This window comes from Natator depressus, chromosome 7, assembly GCF_965152275.1.
Source record: "Natator depressus isolate rNatDep1 chromosome 7, rNatDep2.hap1, whole genome shotgun sequence".
Lineage (NCBI taxonomy): Eukaryota > Metazoa > Chordata > Testudines > Cheloniidae > Natator > Natator depressus.
In genome coordinates this window covers 47,861,892-47,886,246 of record NC_134240.1, presented here as the reverse complement: position 1 = coordinate 47,886,246, position 24,355 = coordinate 47,861,892, and the positions used below count along the sequence as shown (strand labels likewise).

The following is a 24,355-nucleotide window of genomic DNA, read 5'->3' as shown; positions in this document are numbered from 1 at the left end:
GCTGGCTAACTGCACCTCCATGTGGGAGCCCTGATGACGTGGGCTGCCCCCCGCATAGCCTAGGGAGCTGATGCCACAGGAAAAGAGGCCATGTTTTCTTGGCTTCATCTTCTCCTTCTCTTCCAGTTAAGGAGGCAGCTGCTTCCAAGCAGTCGCATGGGGGAATTTTCTGCTTTTTGATCTAAAGCAAAGTGAAAGCTGCTTTGGCTGGAGCAGCCCAGCCCAGGGGGGTGTGGGACAGCCAGCGTGGGGGGGAACAGAATCCGTTCCAGGAGGGCTCAAAAGTTCAGATCCAGTGGTATTTCTTGCCCTCGTTCCCCATGGACTCCCAGGGCAGAGAGCTCACTGATTGCCTGATTCAGATGCACACCCGTGGTGCCTGGAGTAGCTCCAGAAGATGCCCTGTGCTGGCTCCATAATTGCTTTGGGAAGTTGATGTCACTTAATCACAGCCAGTGCAGGGAAGCCATTGCACAAGCCGCATCGGCTGTGATGCCGCAGTCCATTCCCTTGGCAGAGGAGCAGGACAGGACCGGGAAATAATTCCTTGGGTGGTCGGGGGGGAGGGAAGACAGGAGGATAAAACTCAAAGGGGGATTCAGTCCCAGATGTGGGGGTGGGGCCTGGCAGCCCTGCTTTGCTGAGCTTCTGGCTGGCGGAAGTTAGTGGGGGTCATTCTGCTCTCCTTTGCACCCGCTGACCCTCATGGACTGCCCGGGGGTGGCATAGTGCAGCGTTTGGCCTCTTCTGTGTCCAATCAAATGATAGCAGACAGATAATCCAGCGGTGATGGGGCTTGGGCACCGATCCAGCGAGCATTCTCAAGTTACTTGCATCAGAAAGACACACAGCCCTTTTAGTCCATAGCTCCCAAAGCACCTCACTTTCCAGGAGCGGGAAACTGAGGCACGGATGTGGCTTGCCTAGGGTCACATGGCCAGTCAGTGGTCATACTGCCTCAGTCTGGTCTGCTCCTTGTGCATGGGGCAAGCCGCAATTGACTCCACAGGACTCTGGGGGAGAGGAAGTATGGTCTAGGGGTTAAAACACTAATTGGGGCTGTGGGAGATTTGGGTTCAATTCCCGGCTCTGCCACAGACTTTCAGTGTGGTCTCAGCCAAGCTACTGTCTGTGCCTCCGTTTTCCCTCTGTGAAATGGGGCGTGAGCCCTGCCCTGCCCTGTTGTTCAGTAGATCCATAAAAGGTGGTGGGTTGAGCTGCTCAGATGCTGTGGCTGCGGGGGGGGGATGAGGGGGGAGTCAGCAGGGAACATAGCCCTGGGACTGAAATATTTCAAACTCCTCTGTTGTCCTGACATTGCACGTCATACAGATTATTGATATTCCCCAGGCTGTCTCATGGAAACACACTCCTCAGCCACATGCTGCTAACGGCGCCGCAGATCCTTCAGCCCAGGCGGACCTAGTCTGATCTCTTCCATAATGCAGGCCAGAGAACTGAAGGGGTAATGAAATCCAGACAGTTTGCTTTTCTGCTGTAGGCCGCTGGGTGGCGTTGTATGCGTGGCTGTGGGTGAGTGGGGCATATGCTGGAGCCAGACAAAGCAAACCTAGGGCAAGTGCTTCCAACCAAAAAACTTTGCTCAAGAAAGAGTTAAGGCTGGAAGTGTGGTTTAGGGGGGCCCGGCAAACTCCCCACTGCAACATTACTCCAAATTTGACACCGTTATGCTAGAAAGTCTGGAAATGAACAGCCAAGCCAGTGCCTGCCCCACCCCTGCCCCTCCCCATCTGATCCTGTCCCCTCATTCATCCTACCCACATAACCTTAACTCTGCCCCCTGAAATTTGCTAAGATACATGCAAAGGTAGAAATAAGTAGTGCCTGGAAGATCATTGCGTCTCATACCCTATTCAAGGGAGCTGCTCCCAATAGGCTGCGGCCCACACCCTGCAAGCAATCTTCGTAAATTCACTTACCCGGGCAAGGCCCATAACGTTCCCTGCTAGCAAAAAAGCAACGTGCAAGAGTTACTCTGCAATGTAGTTAAAATACAGAGGTCAATGGGTGTGAACGTAAAACCTACACAGCCATATAATCATAGACTTTAAGGTCAGAAGGGACCATTATGATCATCTAGTCTGACCTCCTGCACAACGCAAGCCACAGAATCTCACCCACCAACTCCTGTAACAAACCCCTAACTTATGTCTGAGCTATTGAAGTCCTCAAATCGTGGTTTAAAGACTTCAAGGTGCAGAGAATCCTCCAGCAAGTGACCCATGCCCCACGCTGCAGAGGAAGGCGAAAAAACCCCAGGGCCTCTGCCAATCTGCCCTGGGGGAAAATTCCATCCCGACCCTAAATAAACGGTGATCAGCTAAACCCTGAGCATGTGGGCAAGACTCACCAGCCAGACACCCAGGAAAGAATTCTCCATAGTAACTCAGATCCCACCCCATCTAACATCCCATCACAGGCCATTGGGCATATATACCGCTAGTAGTTGAAGATCAATTAATTGCCAAAATTAGGCTATCGCATCACATCATCTCTTCCATAAACTTATCAAGCTTTGTCTTGAAGGCTGTTCCAGAACTTCACTCCTCTGATGGTTAGAAACCTTCATCTAATTTCGAGTCTAAACTTCCTGATGGCCAGTTTATATTCATTTGTTCTTGTGTCCACATTGGTACTGAGCTTAAATAATTCTTCTCCCTCCATGGTATTTATCCCTCTGATATATTTATAGAGAGCAATCATATCTCCCCTCAGCCTTCTTTTAGTTAGGCTAAACAAGCCAAGCTCTTTGAGTCATCTTTCATAAGACAGGTTTTCCATTCCTCGGATCATCCTAGTAGCCCTTCTTGGTACCTGTTCCAGTTTGAATTCATCCTTCTTAAACATGGGAGACCAGAACTGCACACAGTATTCCAGGTGAGGTCTCACCAGTGCCTTATACAATAGTGCTAACACCTCCTTTATCTCTACTGGAAATGCCTCGTCTGATGCATCCCAAGACCGCGTTAGCTTTTTTCACAGCCATATCACATTGGCGGCTCATAGTCTTCGTGTGATCAACCAATACTCCGAGGTCCTTCTCCTCCTCTGTTACTTCCAAGTGATGCGTCCCCAGTTTGTAACAAAAATTCTTGTTTTTAATCCCTAAATGCATGACCTTGCACTTTTCACTATTCAATTTCATCCTGTTACTATTACTCTAGTTTACAAGATCTTCCTGTATGCTATCCCGGTCCTTCTCTGTATTGGCAATACCTCCCAGCTTCGTGTCATCCGCAAACTTTTTTAGCACATTCCCACTTTTTGTGCCAAGGTCAGTAATAAAAAGATTAAATAAGACTGGTCCCAAAACCGATCCCTGAGGAACTCCACTAGTAACCTCCTTCCAGTCTGACAGTTCACCTTTCAGTGTGACCCGCTGTAGTCTCCCCTTTAACCAGTTCCTTATCCACCTTTCAATTTTCATATTGACCCCCCCATCTTTTCCAATTTAGCTAATAATTCTCCATGTGGAACCGTATCAAATGCCTTAGTGAAATTGAGGTAAATTAGATCCACTGTGTTCCCTTTGTCTAAAAAATCGTTACCTTCTCAAAGAAGGAGATCAGGTTGGTTTGACACGATCTACCTTTTGTAAAGCCGTGTTGTATTTTGTCCCATTTACCATTGACCTCAATGTCCTTAACTACTTTCTCCTTCAAAATTTTTTCCAAGACCTTGCATACTACAGATGTCAAACTAAGAGGCCTGTAGTTACCTGGATCACTTTTTTTACCTTTCTTCAAAATAGGAACTGTGTTAGCAATTCTCCAGTCATATGGTACAACCGCTGAGTTTACAGATTGATTAAAAATTCTTGCTAACGGGCTTGCAATTTCATGTGCCAGTTCCTTTAATATTCTTGGATGAAGATTATCCAAGCCCCCTGATTTAGTCCCATTAAGATGTTCGAGTTTGGCTTCTACCTCGGATGTGGTAATATCTACCTCCATATCCTCATTCCCATTTGTCGTCCTACCATTATCCCTAAGCTCCTCATTAGCCTCGTTAAAGACTGAGGCAAAGTATTTGTTTAGATATTGCGTCATGCGTAGATTATCCTTAACCTCCACTCCATCCTCAGTGTTAAGCAGTCCCACTGCATAATAGCAAAGAGCTCGTTCACAGAAATATTCTTCGCTACCCACACAGCAGCCTGTGACATGAGAGAGAGCTCTGGCCTAACAACGTGCCCCCGCTATATTCCTTCTGAAATTATTATTACATGTTTAATAAGCAGTATGTAGCCCGCTGCAGCGTATGGTGGTAACGGAACAGAGCAAGGGACTAGGTTTCGCCTCAATGAGCAGTGTGAGTCGGGGTAGTGCCTGCCTGGATCTCTTTATTATGCATTTCCAGCCATTGACATCTGAGGGCTTTTTCAGGGGTAGAATCTGGGCAGAGATTGTGTAAAGAGGTTTTGGGAGAGTGTTACAGCCTCTGGCTTCTGCTCAACCAAACTCACTCAGTTTGAACGGAGGGCTGGGTTGGGGAATTTCCCGTGGTTTGTCTTATTAGTGAGAACCAAAGATTAAAATCAAGTGCTCCTCCAACGTCCGCAGGCAGGCTTTGAGCCAGCACTTCTGGGTCTGATGCCGTGCAGAGGGGAGAGGCTGTTCGCTGGCCTCTTGTATGGGTTGTGCCTGGGTCCCCCTAAGGGAGCTGGGGTTGTTGCTGCAGTCCTAAGGGGTGTGGGCTGGTGGACAGAACATTGGGGCGGGACTGTGTAGATGTGGGTCACCCATTGATCTGCTGAGTGACCATGGGCAGGTCCCGTCCTGTCGCTGGGCCTCAGTTTCTCTGCCTGTCCTTTGTCTTGTCCCTTTAGATTGCTGGCTCTTTCTTGGCCCAGTGCCCAGATGTTCCAGGTTGCTGTATCGCTGTGATGCTCAGTTGATCTCAGCTTATCGGGGAGGCTGCTTGTACTCAGACCAGAGTGGAATGGGTTCCTTCACTGTTTGCTTTATGGCCCCGCGTCATGCTGAGCTTAGAGTGGCTTTAGTGGGAGGCTGGGGAATGCCAGCGCGTTCCCAGCCGCGTGGTTTGTTCTGGTCGCGACGCCGCTGCAGTCACGTACCAGAGCAGCCTCCAACCCTTCCCTTCTGCCCTCCGAGCCGCCCGCTGCGGTGGGGTAGGTGGAGAGCAATGGGGTGGGGTAGGCTTCAATCCACACTGGAAATGTGTGGGGCTTAAAGTTTTCTTTTTAGAAGATTTTAAACACGTGGGGTGAAAGCTGGGGGCTGTGGGGCCAGGATTTTACCCTTGGAGTCTTTAACATGGGGGTCAAGTCCTCTCTCTTCCCTGTCCCCTCTGTGCCCCCAAAACACCCCACCTGCTCCCCTTTCATTCCCCCTCCACACCCCACCAGTCTCCTGCTGTCCTAACCCCACTAGACCCTGGCCCTCTTTGCCTCTGCCACCATCTTTGTGACCCCCCCCCCCCGGCTTCACCCCCAGACCTCTGCCCCTCGGGATTTGTCCCCTAGCCTCTTGTCGCCCCCCCCACACACACACACACACCCATGAGAGTGTAGCCGGGGGCAGCAGCAGCTCAGGTTCTAATTTTAAATCCTGCTCCGTAGACGTCTTTGCTGATCTCCTCTTCCCCGCCCAATGTGGAATTTTGTTTGGGGGGGTGGGGATTTCAAGGGGATTGTTTTGTGTCAAATCAGAGCTGTGACAGGAAGCTCCTGGCTTTAGCTTGGATGATGTCGCAGCTCCATAATGCAGTAATGAAGAGGCTAATGCATATGTGCGCCATTGCCCTCTGCTGGAGGACATCAGAATTGCACCCCCATGTGTCATAAGCCCTACATTGTGTGCCTTCAGTGGTGATTCTCGTTTAGCTCTGGGGGTCAGCACTCAACTCAAAGTGCGTACAGAGGGGTCTTTCTGTGCCGATTCACTCCTTCCTTCTAGCTCATCTGCAGATGTTGCCTTTCCCTTGGGGAATACAATGGTTTCATCATCCCCTTTGGTTTTGCGTGGCAGTTTTCTGCTGTCCTTTGTGTGTAGCCACTTCTGCAATGCAGCTTTGCATTCCTGCTCGGTCTCTTTGTCTCTCGCTGCTTGGAATGCAAAGGCCTTTTGTTGGCTGCTTTGCGTTCAGTTGGCACGGGGAGCAGCGCTGGCCACTGGGAACCAGCAGGGGGCACTCAATGACACAAAACCTGGCTGTTCTTGTGCGCCCTACATTAAAGGAGACAGCTAAGAAGTGGCTGACATTAAAATATGTAAATAAATAAAAATAAACTCAGCCCAAGTTGCTAATATGAGGTCAGGCGCTAGAGTTCTCAGTGCTGCTACATTAATCCCCAATTGCAATTTGGCCCTGTTGTGTTAGGTGCTGTGCAAATGTGTCATGAGTGACTGTCCCTGGCCAAAGAGCATACCATCGAATCAGCTGAGGGGTAGGAGCTGAAGTGAGTTGCCGGGGCTGGGATTAGAACCCAGGTGTCCTGACCCCTTGCCTACTGCTCTGCCCGCTGGGTGGCACTGCCTCGCTAATTGCTCCGTTGTAACTGAGCTGATCTTCATGACGGGGGTTCACAGCAGCTGGCCAGGAAGCAGTTTCCTCAACCCACAAATAGTTTTGAGAGTTCACATTTTTCTCCCAACTCGAGTGAGGAGGAAAAGTGGAAATCTTGGAAATATTTGCAAATTGAAACATTTTTTTGTTTTGTTTTGGGTCAATCGAAATGTTTCCTTTTAAAATATTTCCTTGTCCCTCTCCGCTTGGCCTGGTGAGGCCCCAGCGGGAGTGCTGTGTCCAGTTCTGGGCCCACAGGAGAGTAACAAAAACGATCAATGGTTTAGAAAACCTGACCTGTGAGGAAAGGTTAAGAAAACTGGGCATGTTTAGTCTTGAGAAAAGAAGCCGGAGGGGGAACCTGGTAATCGTCTTCCAGTACATTAAGGGCTGTGATAAGGAGGATGCAGATAGATTGTTCTCCGTGTCCACTGACAGTAGGACAAGAAGCAATGGGCTTAAGCTGCAGCAAGTGTGATTTACGTTCGATATTAGGAAAAACTGTCGAACTCTCCCGATAGTTCAGCTCTGGAACAAGCCTCCAAGGGGGGTTGTGGAATCCCTGTTACCGAAGGGTTTTAAGAACAGGTCAGACAAACCCCCGTCAGGGCTGGTCTAGGGTGACTTGAACTTGCCTCAGCTCAGGGAGCTGGAGTTGACGGCTTCTCGAGGTCCCCTCCACCCCTTCATTCCTGTGATTCTGTGATTTCCACTTTTTTTTAATCTTTGTTTTTAATCTAGTTTGCTTCAATTTAGAAAGGAAAAGTGGCTTTGAACCAGCAAATTGGAATTTTTCATTTCAAAACTGTCAAAACAACCCGATGGCAAGTTTGAAACTTTTTTCCGAGCTGGGAGAATGGCCGAGCCCAGCCCTGCTTCGGGGAGAGTTCCAGTTTCAATGAATCGGCATCTTCTGACAAAACACAATGAGTCACAAAATCCCTGCCTGGCCCTAGCGCTCGGCTCTGTCAGGTCAGCACAAGCCCAGCTCTGCTGGGCTCCAGATGTGCAGAACCCAAGGGGGGCTCCCGGCCCAGATGTGGCAGTTCTCAGCAGGCCAGATGCAGATCCTGCCAGGAGGCCACATGGGCCAGATCTGACCCACCTGTTGTTTACCAAGCGAGTGCCAATGCGCCCAGATCAGAGAGGGGCTGGCTCGGGCATAAACAGCTGTGCAAGGTGCAGGGTGAGCGAGTCTCTGTCTCAGCCCCTCATCCGGAGCAGAGACCTCTCCAGCTGCTGGCTTTGGTGGGGTCCTCCCACTGCAAGGGTTGGACGGATCTGGCCCAAGTCCCTCCCAGCCACCTGCCCCACTCCAGGGAGAGCAGGAGGAATGTGTGTCTTGCCAAGGGTCATTCCTCCTCCCCTGAGGCGGACTCTGAAATCACCCTCCCCCCCACGCCTTGGGGAGGGGGCTGTAATCTGAGCTCACTGTCTCCCTCGCGCCTCTGTCTTTCCAGCTGTCTGAGGCTCAGAGTCCAGCCTGCAGAGGAGCTGAAAGAGTGACCATGATCCACGTGCTGCTGCTGCCGCTCTGGATCCTGGGCGGATGGGGCAGGATGGCGGGCCCCCACCCCAGGCTCAGACTGTCCTTCCAAGGTAAGCACAGTGCGGCCCAGGCGATGTCCGGGACAAGAGGTCCCGGTTGGAGCACGCGGATCTGTGGGATCCCCATCCTGCCACCAGGCCTTGGGGGGTGAATGACCCGGTTGGATCTGTAGGTATCTCTGGGGGCTGCGCCTCCCCATGCCCTGTTAGATGGGCAGTCACGCGGAACCCGTATGGCATCCCTTATCCAAGCTGTATCCAGAAACGTGCGCCCAAGTTAAACAATACGGGACACGGCAATGAATGACAGATCCCCACAGGACGGTTTCTGCCATCAGCTGCCGCTGGCATAAATCCAGTTGCTCCACTGACTGCCGAGGAGTCCAGGCCGGATTCTGATCTCGGTTGCGTCAGCGATGCAAATCCTGCATCAGCAGGGGTAACTAGGATCGGGTTCTGGCTCCGCGTTCGGGGAATACGGTACATTAAAGCCTCCAGTCCCAGAGACAGAGACAGAAGAAGGTGGATTTTCCTGGAAATGAAAGCTGCCCTCCCATAGTTGTCCCACCATGCCCTGCAGCATGAGGGGTGGCATTAGGGAATGGCATAGGCTCTGATGATCAGTATTCAGGCTGGATTCCTAGCAGCAGCCTTGGGAGCTAGATCCCCAGCAGGCTGGAGACAGGGGTGACTGTAAAGTGACTTCAGCAGAGCTGTGCCGGTCGGTGCCAGCTGGGGATCCGGCCCCCAGGGCTTGGCTGCAGTTTATGGGGGTGCCCCGGCTCTGGGTGACCCCCAGGGGACAGAGTTCTGGGAGGGATTATGGGTCTTTGGGCTGGGCCATGTATGGCACCAGGAGGGCTTTTCCTATGGGGTTCTGGCTAGGATCAGAGCCAGCCTACACGAGGCAAATGCTGTGCCCAACCTGAGGGGCAGGTGGGGGCTTGCGATGAATTCTTATTACAGCCATGCCAGGCTGTCCATCAGTGTGTTGTGCCCTTCGCCCCTGCCAGGCTGACACTGGGGCGGCTCCACACCCGGGCCGGGGGCTCCACCTGATGCTGCAGAGAAAGCATGGGGCACAGAGATGCTGCATCCCGCTTGGTGGCCCGGGAATGCCCATGGGCAAGCAGCAACGTCATCCACGGCACTCTGTCCCCGCAGGGGTGAACCGCATCAATGCTGCAGGCCAGCCCAGGAGCTGGACGTCTGCAGCCTGGCCGGACTCCCCATTGTGCGGGGGGCTGGCTCACCCCATTCATTGTGGATGGTTGATGTTGCTGGGGGAGCAGCTGCCTTCCCGTCTGGTAGTGGGGGCAGGGCTATAACTTGGGTCACCTCCCTCCCCCTACCCCCCCCCACAGCTCCTCAGGTGGGATTTCAGCTCAAGGAGATGTGAACCCTCCCCCTTTGCCCAGACTACAGCCTTTGATTGCCCCATCTTCAGAAGGTCTCAAAGTTACATTTTCAAAGCAAGAGGAAAGGTGGTTACCCCCAGCCCAGCCTGTACACCCTGCCCTGCTGGGACATGTATATGTCTCAGGGGAGCTGGCTGGCTCGAGGAGGGAATCTGGACCTTTTCATCTCCAGGTCCCCCGTTCTGATCTGGCCCTAGAGTAGGGGGACTGGCTGGCCCCAGGGTTGGGAAATGCAGCCCTGAGCCGTTGCTCTCCAGTTCACCTTAGGGTGTGAGTGACCCCTGGCATTTCCCAGGGGTTAATGACCATGTGGCATGGGTTCGGGGGTGGGAGGTGGCAGGTGTCCCCCAGCCCCTACCCTTTAGGCAGCCTTGTCCCCTTGCTGGAAGCCTCAAACCCAAGGAGCAACTGTGGGGTGGAGACACCTTCCCCTCTTGCTCCTTACAGGACCCACCCTGGGGAAGGTGGGGGTAGGGCTAGCCCTGCTGCTCCAGCTCTCTGGAGAGGGGCCTGGAGGGCTGGAGCTGGCCCCTCTCAGCAGCGGGAAGAAAGGGGCCTTCACAGGGGTGATGCTGTGGAATGAGTGGAAGCCGTGCAGCCTGCCCCCCACGCACCCCCGCCCCCCCCCACACCCAGGCACAGCTCCTGACAGCCTCTTGCTGCCCAATGAGCGCTGACCCCGGCTCTGGCAGGAGCTTGGGCATGGCAATGGGCCGGGCTACAGCAGTGCCTGGCCTCAACGCTGATCCCACACACAGCGTGCCAAGAGGCCTGGTGCTCGCTGCTTGCGGCCTCAGCACTGAGGTGCCTCCTGGCTTCAGGGGCCGGTGTGGGCTCTCGTGCCCTCGGAGACTACTCTGACTCTCTCCCCCCTCCCGCATCCCCCCCCCCGGCACTGAGGGCTGCCAGGGAGCATGACATGAGGCCATTGCGCCAGGGAGTGCCTCTCGTCCCAGGGTACCCTGCCAGTGGGCAGATCGGTCCAGTTCTGGTCCCTTCCCACAGCCAGCGCGGCACACAGGAACTGGGGTGCAGCTCAAAACAGGGCTCTGTGTCCTCGCTCCTGGGAGATGAGGTGGCTGGGGCGATCGGTAGCAGGGCGCTGCTGGGCTGAGAGCGGAGGCCTCCGGGAGGCCTTTGCCCTTTCCTCTAATTTGTCCATCAGCCAGAAACTCATTAAAGAGGTATGTGGGGGGGGGGACTGCCTTTTGAGCAGTTTCCAGAATAGTTGCTAAGCAGCAGCGTGGGGTTGCCAGGTTACCTCACGTGATGCCAGTCCTTGAATGCTCCCGGTCAAGTCCCTGAGCAGCCGGTGTCAGGAGGGATTGAACCAAAGGGGAAATGGCCGGCATGGGACGGGGAAGGGTTCGCTGTGAGATGTGGGGGACCTCCTGGCTTCTCCAGCCCCAGCCTCTCTCAGTCGGGGGCTCTGCAGGGAGGGGGGCAGGAGCACTGGCTGTCAGGGGGCAGCTCCTGGCTTCTCCAGCCCCAGCCTCTCCCAGCAGGGGGCGCTGTGGGACATGGGGCAGGAGCGCTGGCTGTCGGTGTCCCCAGTTCCACTGAAGTGTGTTTGCTTCCAGTTCCTGTATCTGCTGTGTTACTTTCACATCTGGTTTCAGCAGCATGTCACTGACCCCCAGATTGGACCCCCGCCCCCATCCCCACTTCAGAAGTGGGCACAGCTCGGGGAGCAGCAGTGCCTTGCTCCCAGGTATCCCGCTGCTGGACAGGGGCCACGGCTGCCAGGCTGAGGGTCCCTCACACTTGGAGCTGGGGCTGTGTACCCCACTGGAGGAGACCTAGCTGGGCTAGCCCGCGGGCAGCCAGGGCAGTGCGAGTCCATGCCTAACCAGCAGCGCTCTATTAGTCCCCAGCTCCAGAGACTGGGGATAGCTTGTGGCCCCTCCCGGCAATACTGACTAGAGAGGAACGTGAAACTCACCAGCCTGGCTTCGCTCTCCTGGCCAGTTAGCGCTGGGAAGCCGTGGGGCAGGCGGGCGATTGTCCCCTCGTGTCCTGGCAGCAGCAGGAACCTGCCAGCCTTGTGCAAAAGGATCGCCACAAGAGGCAGTGGGGTCCTCAACACAGGCTCCTCCCTGTGTGCCCCTTCCCCCCCCCCCCCCCCCCGCCCACCACATTGAGCCCTTCCCTCCTTAGGCTGGCTCCAGGGTCCTGGACAACAGGGGAGGCTGCGGGGGGGTGCAGGCAAGGCCTGGCTGGTGCCGCAGCAGGAAGGGGTCAGAGCACAGAGAGGGATGTGCTGGCACAGTGGGGGAGGAGGCAGGAAGGGGTGGCCTGGCAGCGGGGGAGGGGGCAGGGAGCAGTGTGGGAGGGGATGGGCTAATGCTGCAAGGGAGGGGGATATCGGGTGAGCTGGCTCAGTGGGGGAGGGGGCAAAGGGGGGGCTGGGAGCAGTGGGGAAGGGGCAGCAAGGGGGTGAGCTGGCTCTGTGGGGGAAGGGGCAGAGACCTGGCTGGGCTCTGGCCTCTGAGCCGTGCTGCGCTGGGTGGTCCTTGCAGGCGCTTCTGGCCCAGGCGGCCTGTCCCCTGCGAGCTGCTCTCCCCCGCCTCCCCACAATGACCCTTTTGTTCCCGCTGTGGTCAGCAGATCAGGCACCGTGGGGCAGAGAAAGGGCCCTTCTCTGGGGAACAGCCTGTTGTGCTGTGCCGCCACTGACGTGGTGAAGCTGATGCGGGGAGGGGGCGCCAGGACAGCAGATCCAGGGACAGGCCAGGGGTGCAGAGGGAAGCAGCAGCCCCTCAGCACCCCCTTCGCTCCCATGCACCCTCTGCCCACCTCCTAGATTGCCCCAGCCAGGGCAGGCTGAGCCGGTCTGTGGGGTGCACAGCTGCCACAGGCCATCTTCTGGGATCATGGCATCCAGCTGACTGCCCTGCCCCCCCGGGACCTGGGGGCTCTCTGTGCTGGGGTGCCCAGTACATTCAGAGCCACTGGTGCCCAGTCCCGCTGGGTGCTTCAGCTTCTCCTCCCCGGCCTATTTAGATTGTGAGCGCTGGGGACTCTCTCTCACTCTGGGTCTGGCACAGTGGGGCCTCTAACCGTCCCCCTAAGGCACCGCACTGTGCTGGGCAGGGGAGCCCTCTCACCAGTGCCGTGGTCCCTGGGCGTCCTGACGCCATGCGGCATCACTTGTGGGGCACCTGGCCCTGAAGGGTTAATTCCTTCCATAGGCGCCTTTGCAGGACAGCAGTGCCAGCGTTGGCAGTGCTCGGATCGGATCCAGGGCTAATGCCGCAGCCTCTGCCTTCCCTGGCATGTAACCCTGCCAGGAGGCAGCTGGCCTGGCCCTGTACTCCCTAACTCAGGGCTCCAGCCTCTGTATTAACCTCTTCAGTGCTGCCTCTGGCATGGGCTAAGCACAGGTCCAGGGCTGTGGGACCGACCTGCAGACGCTGCCAGCCCCGGCATGCCTGAGCTGCATACAGCCTGCGGTATGAGATCCTACAGAGAACGGGGGGGGGGGGGGGGCTAAATGGGAAACATTAACCCTCGGGGTGCCACTGACATGAGTGTTGTTGGGTCTGCCCTCTGGAAAGGGAGTGGGGTCTAGTGGTTAGAGCACGGGGGGGTGAAAGGGGGTTGGGAGGACTCCTTGGTTCTATCCCTGGCTCTGGGAGGGCAGTGGTGTCTTGTGGTTAAAGCAGGGGACTGGGAGTCAGGACTCCTGGGTTCTATTCCTGGGGTGGGAAGGGGGTCTAATAGGATGGGTTAGAACTGGGTGGGCTAAGGGCCAGGACTCCTGGGTTCTATCCCTGGTTCTGGGAGGGGAGTGGTGTCTTGTGGTTAAAGCAGGGGACTGGAAATCAGGATTCCTGGGTTCTTTTCCCACCTGTGACAGTGTCCTTGGATATGTCTACACTGCAATAACTGAGAGCCCAGATCAGCTGGCTCAGGCTTGCAGGGCTCAAAGCGTAGACATTCAGGCTCCAGCTGGAGCCCAGTTTCTGAGACGCACCCCCCTGGTGGAGTCCCAGAGCCCGGGCTCCAGCCCCAGCCCAAACGCCTACACAGCAATTTTCCAGCCCCACAGCCAAGCCCAAGCCAGCCGCCTTGCGGCTCTGTCACTGCCGCGGAGACTCACCCCCGGTGGCCCAGCTCTCAGAGGGGCGGTGCCCGTGGGGGCACACTGGCTGCCCTGCTCTGAAGAATCGGGCCCCGAGCGCTGTCCAAAACTGACCGTGGTGGCACCCAGGGCAGGTCCTGTGCAGCGGGTGCTAGGAACCAGATGACTGGGGCTTGGAGCAGCGCGGTTCTCTGGGCCTGCGCTGCCCATCCCTGACACTGGCCATCTCCAAGGCCCAGATCCACAGAGGTGCTTAACTCCCATGGGAGGGTGGGAATCGAAATACCTTTGAGGACCCAGGCCCGGGGACTTTGCATTCCATTCCCTTGGCCTCTGATCCCTGAAAGAAGCAGAGAGCCGGGGCAGGGTGGAGCCGGCCTGATCCCAGCCCCCATGTCTCCCCGCAGAGTTAAAAGCACGCCATGGGCTGCGCACCTATGGGCTAGAGCGCTCCTGCTGCTACGAGGTGCTGCTTCTGGATGAGGAGCGGGGCCGGCTCTTCATGGGCGGCAAGAACTACCTGGCCTCCCTGAGCCTGGACAACATCAGCAAGCAGGACAAGAAGGTGACAGGGCTGCACAGCAGAGGGTGGGGGGATTTGGGCATCCACCGGGGGGAGGGGCAGTGAGCAGAGACGCCTGCTCGGGAGGCGACATTGCCGGCATTCCAGCCGCCTCGCCTCCCCCGTGAAATCGCTGGACCAACTGTCCGGCTTGAACACCGCAGGAGGGGTCAGCTGATGCCTCCGTTCCTGGGACCCTGCCTCCCCGCCACAACTGCTGGAGGAGCCCCTGCTCCCAGGGCACCTTGTGGCTTGCATTGCATGTCTCGAGCGTGCTGGTGCTCAGCTGGGCATGCACGGCCCTGCCCAAAGCGGCATGGAGGGCTGGCACATTCGAGCCACGTCCCCACGCTGCTCTGGCTGCTGCTGTCTCAGGGCACGGGACAGAGAGGGAAATTGGGAGCCCCTCTGCATGGGGCATGGTGGGGCGCACTGTCAGGGCAGGGTCCTTGTTCCACCTCCAGGGATGCTGCCCCTCCATTCCTAGTGTGAACTGAGTTGGGAGGGTCTCAGCCTCATGCTTTGCAGGCCAAGCTCCCGAGCCCAGCACCACAGTTCATGCAGGAACTTGGGGCTGGGCTGGCAGGGGGCTGTGGGCTGGTATGGAGGAGCCCATGGGGGAAGAGGGAGATACCTCCCCCTGACCTGTCCCACTCTCTTCCCACAGATCTACTGGCCGGCACCTGTGGAGTGGAGGGAGGAATGCAACTGGGCCGGCAAAGACATCAACGTATGTGTTTCGGCCAGGCTAAGCTGGGGGGGTGGGCAGGCTCCCCCACTGAACCTGGAGCCCCCGTCCTGGCTTTGCAGGGGTTGCCAGACCCCATGCCCTGCAGGGGTTTCTAGCCTGGCCTTTGCGTTGGGCACCTTGGAGCAGCTCCTCAAAGTGCCTCATTGCAGCAATGGAGCCCTGCCCCAACCGCCCTCCCCTGGCCTGGTCTGCATGGTGCCCAGTGCAGAGAGAGGGCAGCCCAGCCCAGCACTGCCCCGTGGGAGTCAAGTGTGTTGGGGGAGTCAGACGTGCGGAGTTTGGGATTTGCCCCCTGTTCAGTGAAGATGGGACGCCCTGTTCGTATCTCCCCTGCTCCAAGGCAGGGCGTGGGGCCTCGCGGAGCCCAGACCTCCTGGCCGCAGGCCGCCTGAGGTCCCGCAACAGGCTGGAGTGAGACCACATCTGACTCGCAGGGAGCTGGCTCAGGGGCATGGGGACAGCGTGGGGTGAGCAGGCTGCCCAGGCTGAGGCCACTGCCCCTAACGGTTCTGACAGCCCCAACGGTGAGGGGCCCCAAGGACTGGGCGATGCCAAGGCGCCCAAAGTGGCCCAGCCAGTGTGCTTTTGGGAGGGGCCTCTGTGAGGCTGGGGGTGACACGGCCCCCCCTCCATTGATCCCCACAGAGGGAGGCTCTTGATCCCCATTGGGCAGGGGTGAGCCCCTGTGGGGCAAAAGGGGGGATCTTTCCCTGTCCCTCGCTGTGGCACCTGGAGGGCCAAGCCAGAGGCTGCCCGCCAGCCCCTCCGCTCCTATTGGGCAGTGTGGGCCATGCCATCCGAGGACCTTGCCCCACTCTGATCAGGCCGCTGTCCTCCCTGGAGATAGACTAGGCCTGGCTGCCGGGACTTGCCCCTGGCTCAGGTAGTGGAGGGGTTCCCAGAGCTGCTAGCACACAGCAATGGGGCCTGCAGGGGGTGCGGGGAGGTACAGCACTCACCAGGGGCCTAGGGTCTCTTCGGGGAGCCCCCTGGGCTGCGGGGGGAGGTACCATCCTGGCAGGCTGCTGGGAACTGTCCAGGGACTGGGCTGCCAGTAGTAGTCCTGGCCAAGGGGGGGATCAGTGCAGTGATGCAGGGGGGCAGCAGTGAGCAGTCAGCGGGCTGCAGGACATGTCATGGGTACTGAGTCCCCCTGAGCTGAGTGATCCCCCGGGGGCCGATTTGCTGCAAGGCTGGGCCCAGGCTGGATTGGGCCCAGGCAGGATCAGGTCCAGGGAAGCCAGAGGCGGGACAGAGGGAGGCTGATCCAGGCAGCTGAGAAGATGCTGGATGAAATCCCAGCCCCACGGCAGTTGGAGGCCAAGCTCCCAGGCGGTGGGTAGGGGGGCGCCCCAGTGACGGTTTATTGAGCGTTTAACCCCTTCCCAGCCAGACACCCGCCTGCCACTTTCCAGCATGACCTTTGTTCTTCAGAGCCTTGGCCGTGCCCAGCAGAGGGGGAGGGGATCCAAGGACCTGCCCCGAGGCCCCAGTAGAAGCTACTGATGGGTACTGCCCCCCAGCCCCCCCTTCATCAATCAAGTGGCTGGGAGACACAAGGGCCGATTGTTTGCCTGGCTGGGCAAGTGCTGGGCCTGTCTGCCGGGCTGGGGCGTGGGTGGCGTTCAGAGCAGATGCGCTGGGTTGAGGGTCCCCCCGCCCGGGGGGGTTGTGGGTCACAGCCCCAGGCACTCCCCAAGGGATGCTTTTTGTTTTTCTGCCCCAGTGCGCTCTGGAATGCCTGGTGGCATTGTGCAGGCAGGATGGGGGGTCCTCTGGACGGATGGGGAGGGGGACGGCCATCTCTGCGTTGCGCCTGGAGGTGAAGAGGAGCAAGGAGTTTTTGCAGCCTGGGCTTCTCCCAGGGACCTTGGGCTAGTCACTGCCTCGCTCTGGGCCTCAGCTTCCCCACTGTGAAATGGGGATAATATTTCCCTACTGTGATGGGTTGGATCACAGAAACCCCCTTGGGACTGCCAACTGATGTGCTGAGACTACTTCTGAGCCCGTTTTCCCTGTCAGCTCGGGACTGCAGAACCCTGCCTGGTTTGAGCCAGACACGCTACCCTGCTGCAAACACAGACCCAGGTCTGAACCACGTCCCACAAGCTGCAGGCTTAACTGAAAACAGCTTAAGAGGTGTTTCTGTCTCCAACACTCGGATGCCCAGCTCCCAATGGGATCCAAACCCCAAATAAATCCCTTTTACTCTGTATAGAGCTTATACAGGGTAAACTCCTCAATTGTTCGCCCTCTATAACACTGATAGAGAGATATGCACAGCTGTTTGACCTCCCCTTCCCCCCCACCCCCATTCATACCTACTCTGGATTAATTAATAAGTAAAAAGCGATTTTATTAAATATAAAAAGTAGGATTTACGTGGTTCCAAGTAATGACAGACAGAACAAAGTAAATTACCAAACAGAATAAAATAAAACACGCAAATCTATGCCTAATACAGTAAGAAAACTGAATACAGATAAAATCTCACCCTCGGAGAGGTTTCAATAAGTTTCTATCACAGACTGGACACCTTCCTAGTCTGGGCACAATCCTTTCCCCTGGTGCAGCCCTTGTTCCAGCTCATGTGGTAGCTACGGGATTCCTCATGACTGCAGCCCCCTTTTTTCTGTTCCACCCCCTTATATAGCTTTTGCACAAGGCGGGAATCCTTTGTCCCTCTCTGGGATCCCACCCCTCCTTCTAAATGGAAAAGCACCAGGTTAAAGATGGATCCCAGTTCAGGTGACATGATCACATGTCACTGTAAGACTTAACTCTTCATTCCTCCCAGCCTGACTCACAGGAAGGCCTGCATGCAAACAGAGCCACCCACAGTCACTTGTCCTGGTTGATGGGAGCCATCAAGATTCCAAGCCACCATTAATGGCCCACACTTTGCATAACTACAATAGGCCCTCAGAGTTATATTTCATATTTCTAGTTTCAGATACAAGAGTGATACATTTATACAAATAGGATGAGCACACTCAGGAGATTATAAGCTTTGTAATGATACCTTACAAGAGACCTTTTGCATGAAGCGTATTCCAGTTGCATCATATTCACACATTAGCATATTTTTATAAAATCATATCGAGTGTGATGTCACACAGGGCGGGAGGGGGCAGGCAGGGCAGGGGCAAGTGGCAGGAGGGGCCCAGGAAGGGTCAGGATGGGGGCAGGCAGCAGGAGGGGGCTGGGCAGGGTGGGGCTGGGGTAGGGTGGGAGGAGGGGGCCGGGTGGGTAGCGGGAGGTTGTCTGGGCAGGGATGGGGGGCAGGTGGCAGGAGGGATCCTGGCAGGGCAGGAGGGGACAGGCGGCAGGAGGGACCCTGGCAGGGCAGGAGGGGACAGGCAGCAGGAGGGACCCGAGCAGGGCGGGGCTGGGGGCAGGTGGCAGGAGGGGGCCGGGCGGGTGGCGGGAGGTTGTCTGGGCAGGGCTTGGGGCAGGTGGCAGGAGGGGGCCGGCCAGGGCGAGACTGGGGGCGGGTGGCAGGAAGGGCCAGGACGGGGCTGGAGGTGGGTGGCAGAGGGGGCCAGGCAGGTGGCAGGAGGGGCAGGGCGGTGCTGCACGGCACACTGGTCTGGCTGGACACGGCTGTGGCAGCTTCGCTCCCATCTGGTTTCCTGCCAGCAGCCCTGAGCCCGGCTCCTGCATTGGGGTGAAAGGCAGCAAACAAGCAGCCTGAGGCCTGTTTGTCTGTCTGGGGGCACTGAGAGCCCCCCCCGACCCCACTGTTTACCCAGCCGCTGCCCCTAGGGGTCACACTGGGCAGAAGTAGCCTTGCAAGTGCTCCTGTTCCCGGTCGGCTCTGCCCTCTCATGCCAGGGTCCCTTGGGCCAGATCCAACTCTCTCTCTCTCATACACACACACACACACCCGGCAGCTGGGGATAGCCAGGGCTGCTGTGGGTCGGGAGTGAGGAGCACCAACAGAGGTGGGGAGGGAGCCAGGGGCTGGGCTAGCAGGGACTGCAGATCGGGATTGAGGAGGGGCACCAGCAGAGTTAGGGGGAGCCCAGGGCTGGGATAGCAGGGGCTCTGGGTCGGGAGTGAGGGGCACCGGTAGGACTGTGGGGGCAGCCAGGGACTGCAGGTCAGGATTGAGGAGGGGCACCAGCAGAGCTGTCGGCAGATCCCAGGGCAAGGCAAGCAGGGGGCTACAGGTCAGGACTAAGGACACTGGCCAAGATGGGGGACAGCAGGGATGGGGTCCAGGACTGCAATATCAGCTCAGCTCCAGGCTGGAAATGCGGGTTGGGGGTTCCCGGCCCGGCCGTTCCCTTCCTTTGGGTTCTCATTAGTGTTACTCATTTTCCAGGAGCTGTTGGACCCTCAATCTGAGTCATGTGAGGATTCCCCGGCAGCACCCTTTCCTGGCACTCTGGCCCTGCCCACGGCACCAACAGGGCCATGATAAGTAGCAATGAGCAGAGGCTCAGACATGCGTGTCCAGGCCCTGGGTGGCGCCATCTGCACCATGGCCTGGTGCCCTGATCTGACCCACCTGCAGCTATTAGCCAAGCGGCAGGGGCTGGGGCAGCACCTGGTACCCCCTTCCCCCGGCTCCAGGAGCAGTGCCACTGCTCTTGGGGTTCCCTTCTCCCCAGCCCACTGGCCTGGCTAGCGGGGCTCTGGGTCACACCCCAGCCGGGGCAGCACCTCCTGAGATGGCAACTCCAGACAGGCAGGCCCTGCCGCTCACCAGGTACTGGGTCTAGGTGACTCAGGGCTGGGATGGAACGTCCCTGTCCACACACCTGGGAACAGGGAATCGCTGCCCCGGCCAAAGGGGCAGGGATACGGGCTCGGTCCCACTACCCTGAGGGCAGCTCCAGGGTGCCTGACGGGGACCAGCCTGTATCCTTGTGCCCCTGGAATGGCTCAGGGCAACTGCAGGGGGGAAGGACCTGCCTGGATTCCCATCACCAGCTGCCCTGGCATATGAGTCAGCGTGTGGGAAGCCTTGGCCTGGGGGCTCCTTGTGTGGGGCAGGAGCTCCCCCACAGGCAGTGCTCCTTCCCTGCCCCCCCATAGCGCCCCCTGCTGGGAGGGGCTGGGGCTGGAGTAGCTGGGACCTCCCCCACAGCCAGCGCTCCTGCCCCCCCATAGCGCCCCCTGCTGGGAGGGGCTGGGGCTGGAGTAGCTGGGACCTCCCCCACAGCCAGCGCTCCTGCCCCACACACCACAGTGCCCCCTGCTAGGAGAGGCTGGGGCTGGCATAGCTAGGAGCTCCCCCCATGGCCAGGGCTCCTGCCCTGCTCCCCACAGTGCCCTCTGCTGGGAGAGGCCAAGGCTGGAGTGGCTGGGAGCACCCCACACACAGCCAGCGCTCCTGCCCCACACACCACAGTGCCCCCTGCTAGGAGAGGCTGGGGCTGCTGGGAATTCAGTGTGTTTCTGAGGCAGGTGCAGGGGAATGGGGAGGTGAGCAGCCTTTGGGCCGTGCTGCAATGAGATCCTGTTGGCCAGGGATGCTGGCACCCCCGGAGGCGAGGCAGGGAGCCGGCGTTAAAACTGACGTCCTGGCCTCCAGCTCCTAGCCATGGATCCTAATGCTGGGACCTTGCATTCCAGGGGCCAGGGCAGAGGGGCCAGGGGGCCGGCTGGAGCCCTGGGCTCAGACGTGTTGTTGGCCAAACCCACCTAGAAACCCCAAGGGGGCTGTTGCTCTGGTTTCAGCCCTGCGGGGGTGGGGGGAGCTGTGGATCCGGAGCAGCCGCCACCGTGCCCAGGACAGATAGCGGGGAGCCCATAGAGAGCTGGACAAAGTGCGACCAGGGAGGTGCCAGCTATGGGGGTGCAGCAGGAGACATGCCCCCTGCCAGGCCCCGCCCCACTCACCCCCAGCTCCCCCCCCCCCACGTGTCTTTCAGGCCGAGTGTATGAACTTCATCAAGATCCTGCACCTATACAACCGCACCCACCTGTACGCCTGCGGCACGGGCGCCTTCCACCCCGCCTGCGCCTACGTGGAGGTCGGCCAGCGCATGGAGGTAGGGCCCGACGGGCACTGGTGGCACCCCTGCTAAGGGACAAGGGTGAGCCGCCCTCCCAACCCCAACGCCCAGGGCATCCCCTGCCCGCCACCTGCCCTGCAGGGGGGGGCGGGGCTGGTTCTGTTAGCAGCCTGACCCCAGACCCGCCCTCCCCGCAATCGCTGACGTGCTTCATTCCCTCTCTCCAGGAGCCTGTCTTTAAGCTGGACCCTGCAGCCATGGAGGATGGCAAAGGGAAGAGCCCATACGACCCACGGCATGTGGCCGCCTCGGTGCTCGTGGGTAAGAGCCACGACCCTGAGCTGGCACGGGCGGGCCTCCTTATCGTCTGCTGGGCCCTGCTGACTGCCACCTGCCCCTGCCCCTCCCACACAGCACCCCCTACTGGGAGAGGCTGGGGCTGGAGTAGCCGGGAGCTCCCCCCACAGCCAGCGCTCCTGCCCAGCTCTCCACGGCGCCACTGTGGGCAGAGGCTGGGCTGCCTCAGGCACTGCTGGCTCGTGCCCTCTGGGGGGGTGCTGAGGGCGAGATGCCAGTTCTGTGCAGAGCCAGGACACAAGAGCCCCTGTTGGTCATCAGGGACTGTCCCTGCTGAGGAATCTGAGCCTTGAACTCACCACTGAGCTGGGGGAGGGGAGTGAGCAGGGCCCAGGCTGTGGGAGCTGGGGATTCGCTTGTTAACCCTCCTAATCCCCCGGGGGTGCCCCTGTAAATTCCCCACCACCACCAACAGTGACGTCTGGTGAGGGGGGTGAAGTGGATCCCTTGGCTGTCTGAGGAGCAGGACGCCCGGCCTTTCCCCTGCCGATGGGGTGAGGCAGGGGGAGGTAGGCAGGAAGGGCTGGGCAGGCCCGTGTTTAATGCCCCCCACCTCTCTGATCCCTGCCCCAGGGGAGGAGCTGTATTCCGGGGTGGCCACCGACCTGATGGGCCGCGACTTCACCATCTTCCGCAGCCTGGGGCTGCGCCCGTCCATCCGCACCGAGCAGCACGACTCCCGCTGGCTCAACGGTCAGTGCCAGGGCTTGGGGGGTGTCTAGGTGGTGAGGCCAGGCCTTGGGGGTCCCCAGGAACATAATCCTGCTGCTGCCCAGGGGCCGATCCCTCGGCTCGAGGATGCTGGGCCGCATCCTGAGTGTAGTGAGTTTGGCAGCCTCAGCCAAGCTCCTACTGAATTTCACTCCCTGTCCCAGGGCCTGCTCTGACCCAGCCTCCTGCGAAGTGGGCGGGGGAGGCTCCCAGATCTGAGCATGCCAGTCACTGGGCACAGGTGGGAACAGCAACATGAGGGGAGAGGCAGTGGCAGGCCCTGAGTGTCTGTCTCTGGGGGGAGATTTCAGAACTTGGGGACAGGCGTGTGTTCTGTGCTCCTCCTGATTACTGGGGGCCCTGTGCCCCTGCTTGTCCCCCCTTGTGCATGCCCCTGATTGGGGGTCGTTTCCCAAAGGCTGAGGGGCACCGGCAGGGCTCTGGGGGGAGCCCAAGGCTGGAATAGTAGGGGCTGCGGGTTGGGAGTTAGGGGCACTGGCAGAGCTGGGGGGAGCCCAGGGCTGGGATAGCAGGGGCTGCAGGGTGGGAGTGAGGGACACTGGCAGGGCTCGTGAAGAAGCTTTCCCAGCCCTAATCCTGTGGGCGGCCATGCTCTGCTCATCCCCTTTGGCATTTCGCTGACCTGCCCTCTGAATCTCACCATCTGTCATGCTGGGATGATGAACCCATAGTCCTGCAAGAGCTTCTGGCCTCATTCACCCTAGGGGGGCCTCATTCCCACCCCTCCCCAGGCCATGCCTGGCCCTGGGATTCTCTCTCAGCTCTTCCCCAGCATTCCCATCCCTGCAGACAGCAGCTGGGGGGACTGCCAGGCTGGGGCTGCCATGGGCCCTGCCCATGCTCTGCCCCAGCCCTGTTCTGCCTGGAAGGTGCCATCACCTGGAAATGGGCAGCACCAAGAATAGCAGAGCCCCTAGGAGTGGCTCGAGATCAACCTGAGACAGTGCAGTGACCTGGCACCCCCAGGCTCTGCCTCCCAGGGCACCAGAGCTGGGCTGGACTGGGTGCAGGAATTGCCAGGCAGAGCTGTGGCGGGGAGCCCAGGGCTGGGATAACAGGGGGCTGCGGGTCAGGACTGAGGAGCACCAGCAGAGTTGTGGGGAGAGCCCAGGGCTGGGCTAGCAGGGGGTAGAGCTGGGGGGTGGGGCTGGGCTAGCAGGAGGTGGGGGGACAGCGGGTCAGAACTGAGGAGCATCACCCGTCTGCCCCGTACCCACTCTTCCTTCTCTCTGGCCCTGGACCCGCTCTCATGGCTGGGCTGACTCTCCCTGTGGGAGCTGGTGGATCTAGGCTGCCACCTAGTGGTGTGTGACTGCAGGGCGCCCTTTGAGTGGCGGGCACTTGTGGGGTGATGGAGCTGGGCCAGGGGATGGTCTGGCTGCGTGGGCATGGGGAGCCCCCCAGCTGCGCATTCCAGGGGCAGGGGGCTGAGCACGGCCAGTTGTACCCAATCCCAGGCTGGTCTGGCTGGCCGGGGCGGGTCCCCGATGTGGCACGGGCAAGGGGGGTACTGGGGGAGCCCGGAGCTGCCTGTGGCAGGGCAGGTACCGCGGGGGCAGCAGGTGGGTGCCCTCCGGCCTCCCCCGAACCCTCCCAGACAGGCAGGGGACCTGGGCTGCATCTCTGACCCCAGGTGCCATTCCCTGCTGAGCCAGTTTCAGGCAGCAAAGACCCCACCCATGGCACTGGCCGCGGGTCCTCCCTGACGGTCAGGGCAGGGCCTGGCTGATCCCCTGGCACTGCAGAGCCCATGTGGCCCTGGCCTGGCTCAGGCTCAGGCTGTTAGCTTCACCTCTCGGGAAGGGAGAGCTGGGGGCTAGAGCAGTAGGGGTCAGGACTCCTGGGTCCCGTTCCCTGCTCTGAGAGGGGAGCGTGTGTAATGGTTAGAGCAGTGGAGATGGGGTGTCAGGACTTCTGGATCCTATTCCTTGCCGTGCCACAGATTCACTGGGTAACATCCCTTCTTTATACCTCGGTTTCCCCCTGTGTAGGCCAGGGGTAGGGCACTGCCCCGCGTGGGTTGGCATGCAGGTCGGGTAGCAAAGCGCTGGAAGCCCCGACTGGGCCGAGTGCAGCTGTTACTCGCTCTACTTTCTGCCTGAGCGCCTGTGCTGGATGGCATGGGTGCCTGGTGCTCGCCCTGCCTGACCCTCCCTCCCTCCCCCGGTTCTGCCATGCCCAGAGCCCAAGTTCGTGGACGTGTTCTGGATCCCGGAGAGCGAGAACCCGGACGACGACAAGATCTACTTTTTCTTCCGTGAGACGGCGGTGGAGGGGCAGCAGGGGCTGGGCAAGGCCAGCTTCGCCCGCATCGGGCAGATCTGCAGGGTGAGTGCTCCCATGTTCACCCAGCCCCGCTGGGACAATGGGGCTGGTCCCTTTCCCTGC

At 58.9% G+C, this 24,355-nt stretch overlaps 1 protein-coding gene across 4 annotated transcripts in view; it reads left to right on the top strand.

Moving 5' to 3' along the window:
* The window catches only part of SEMA3B (semaphorin 3B), a 50,868-nt gene that overhangs the window by 17,735 nt on the left and 8,778 nt on the right, over nt 1-24,355 (top strand). For 3 of the 4 annotated variants that reach the window (XM_074958349.1, XM_074958348.1, XM_074958346.1), the window contains exons 2-8: nt 8,010-8,148; nt 14,007-14,164; nt 14,829-14,891; nt 20,795-20,914; nt 21,106-21,199; nt 21,809-21,928; nt 24,150-24,295. In XM_074958349.1, the coding sequence (XP_074814450.1) occupies nt 8,058-8,148; nt 14,007-14,164; nt 14,829-14,891; nt 20,795-20,914; nt 21,106-21,199; nt 21,809-21,928; nt 24,150-24,295 (792 nt within the window). In that variant the 5' untranslated portion in view covers nt 8,010-8,057. Of the gene's footprint in view, nt 1-1,350; nt 1,466-8,009; nt 8,149-14,006; nt 14,165-14,828; nt 14,892-20,794; nt 20,915-21,105; nt 21,200-21,808; nt 21,929-24,149; nt 24,296-24,355 lie in introns of all 4 variants that reach the window. The other variant, XM_074958347.1, reaches the window with a different exon arrangement.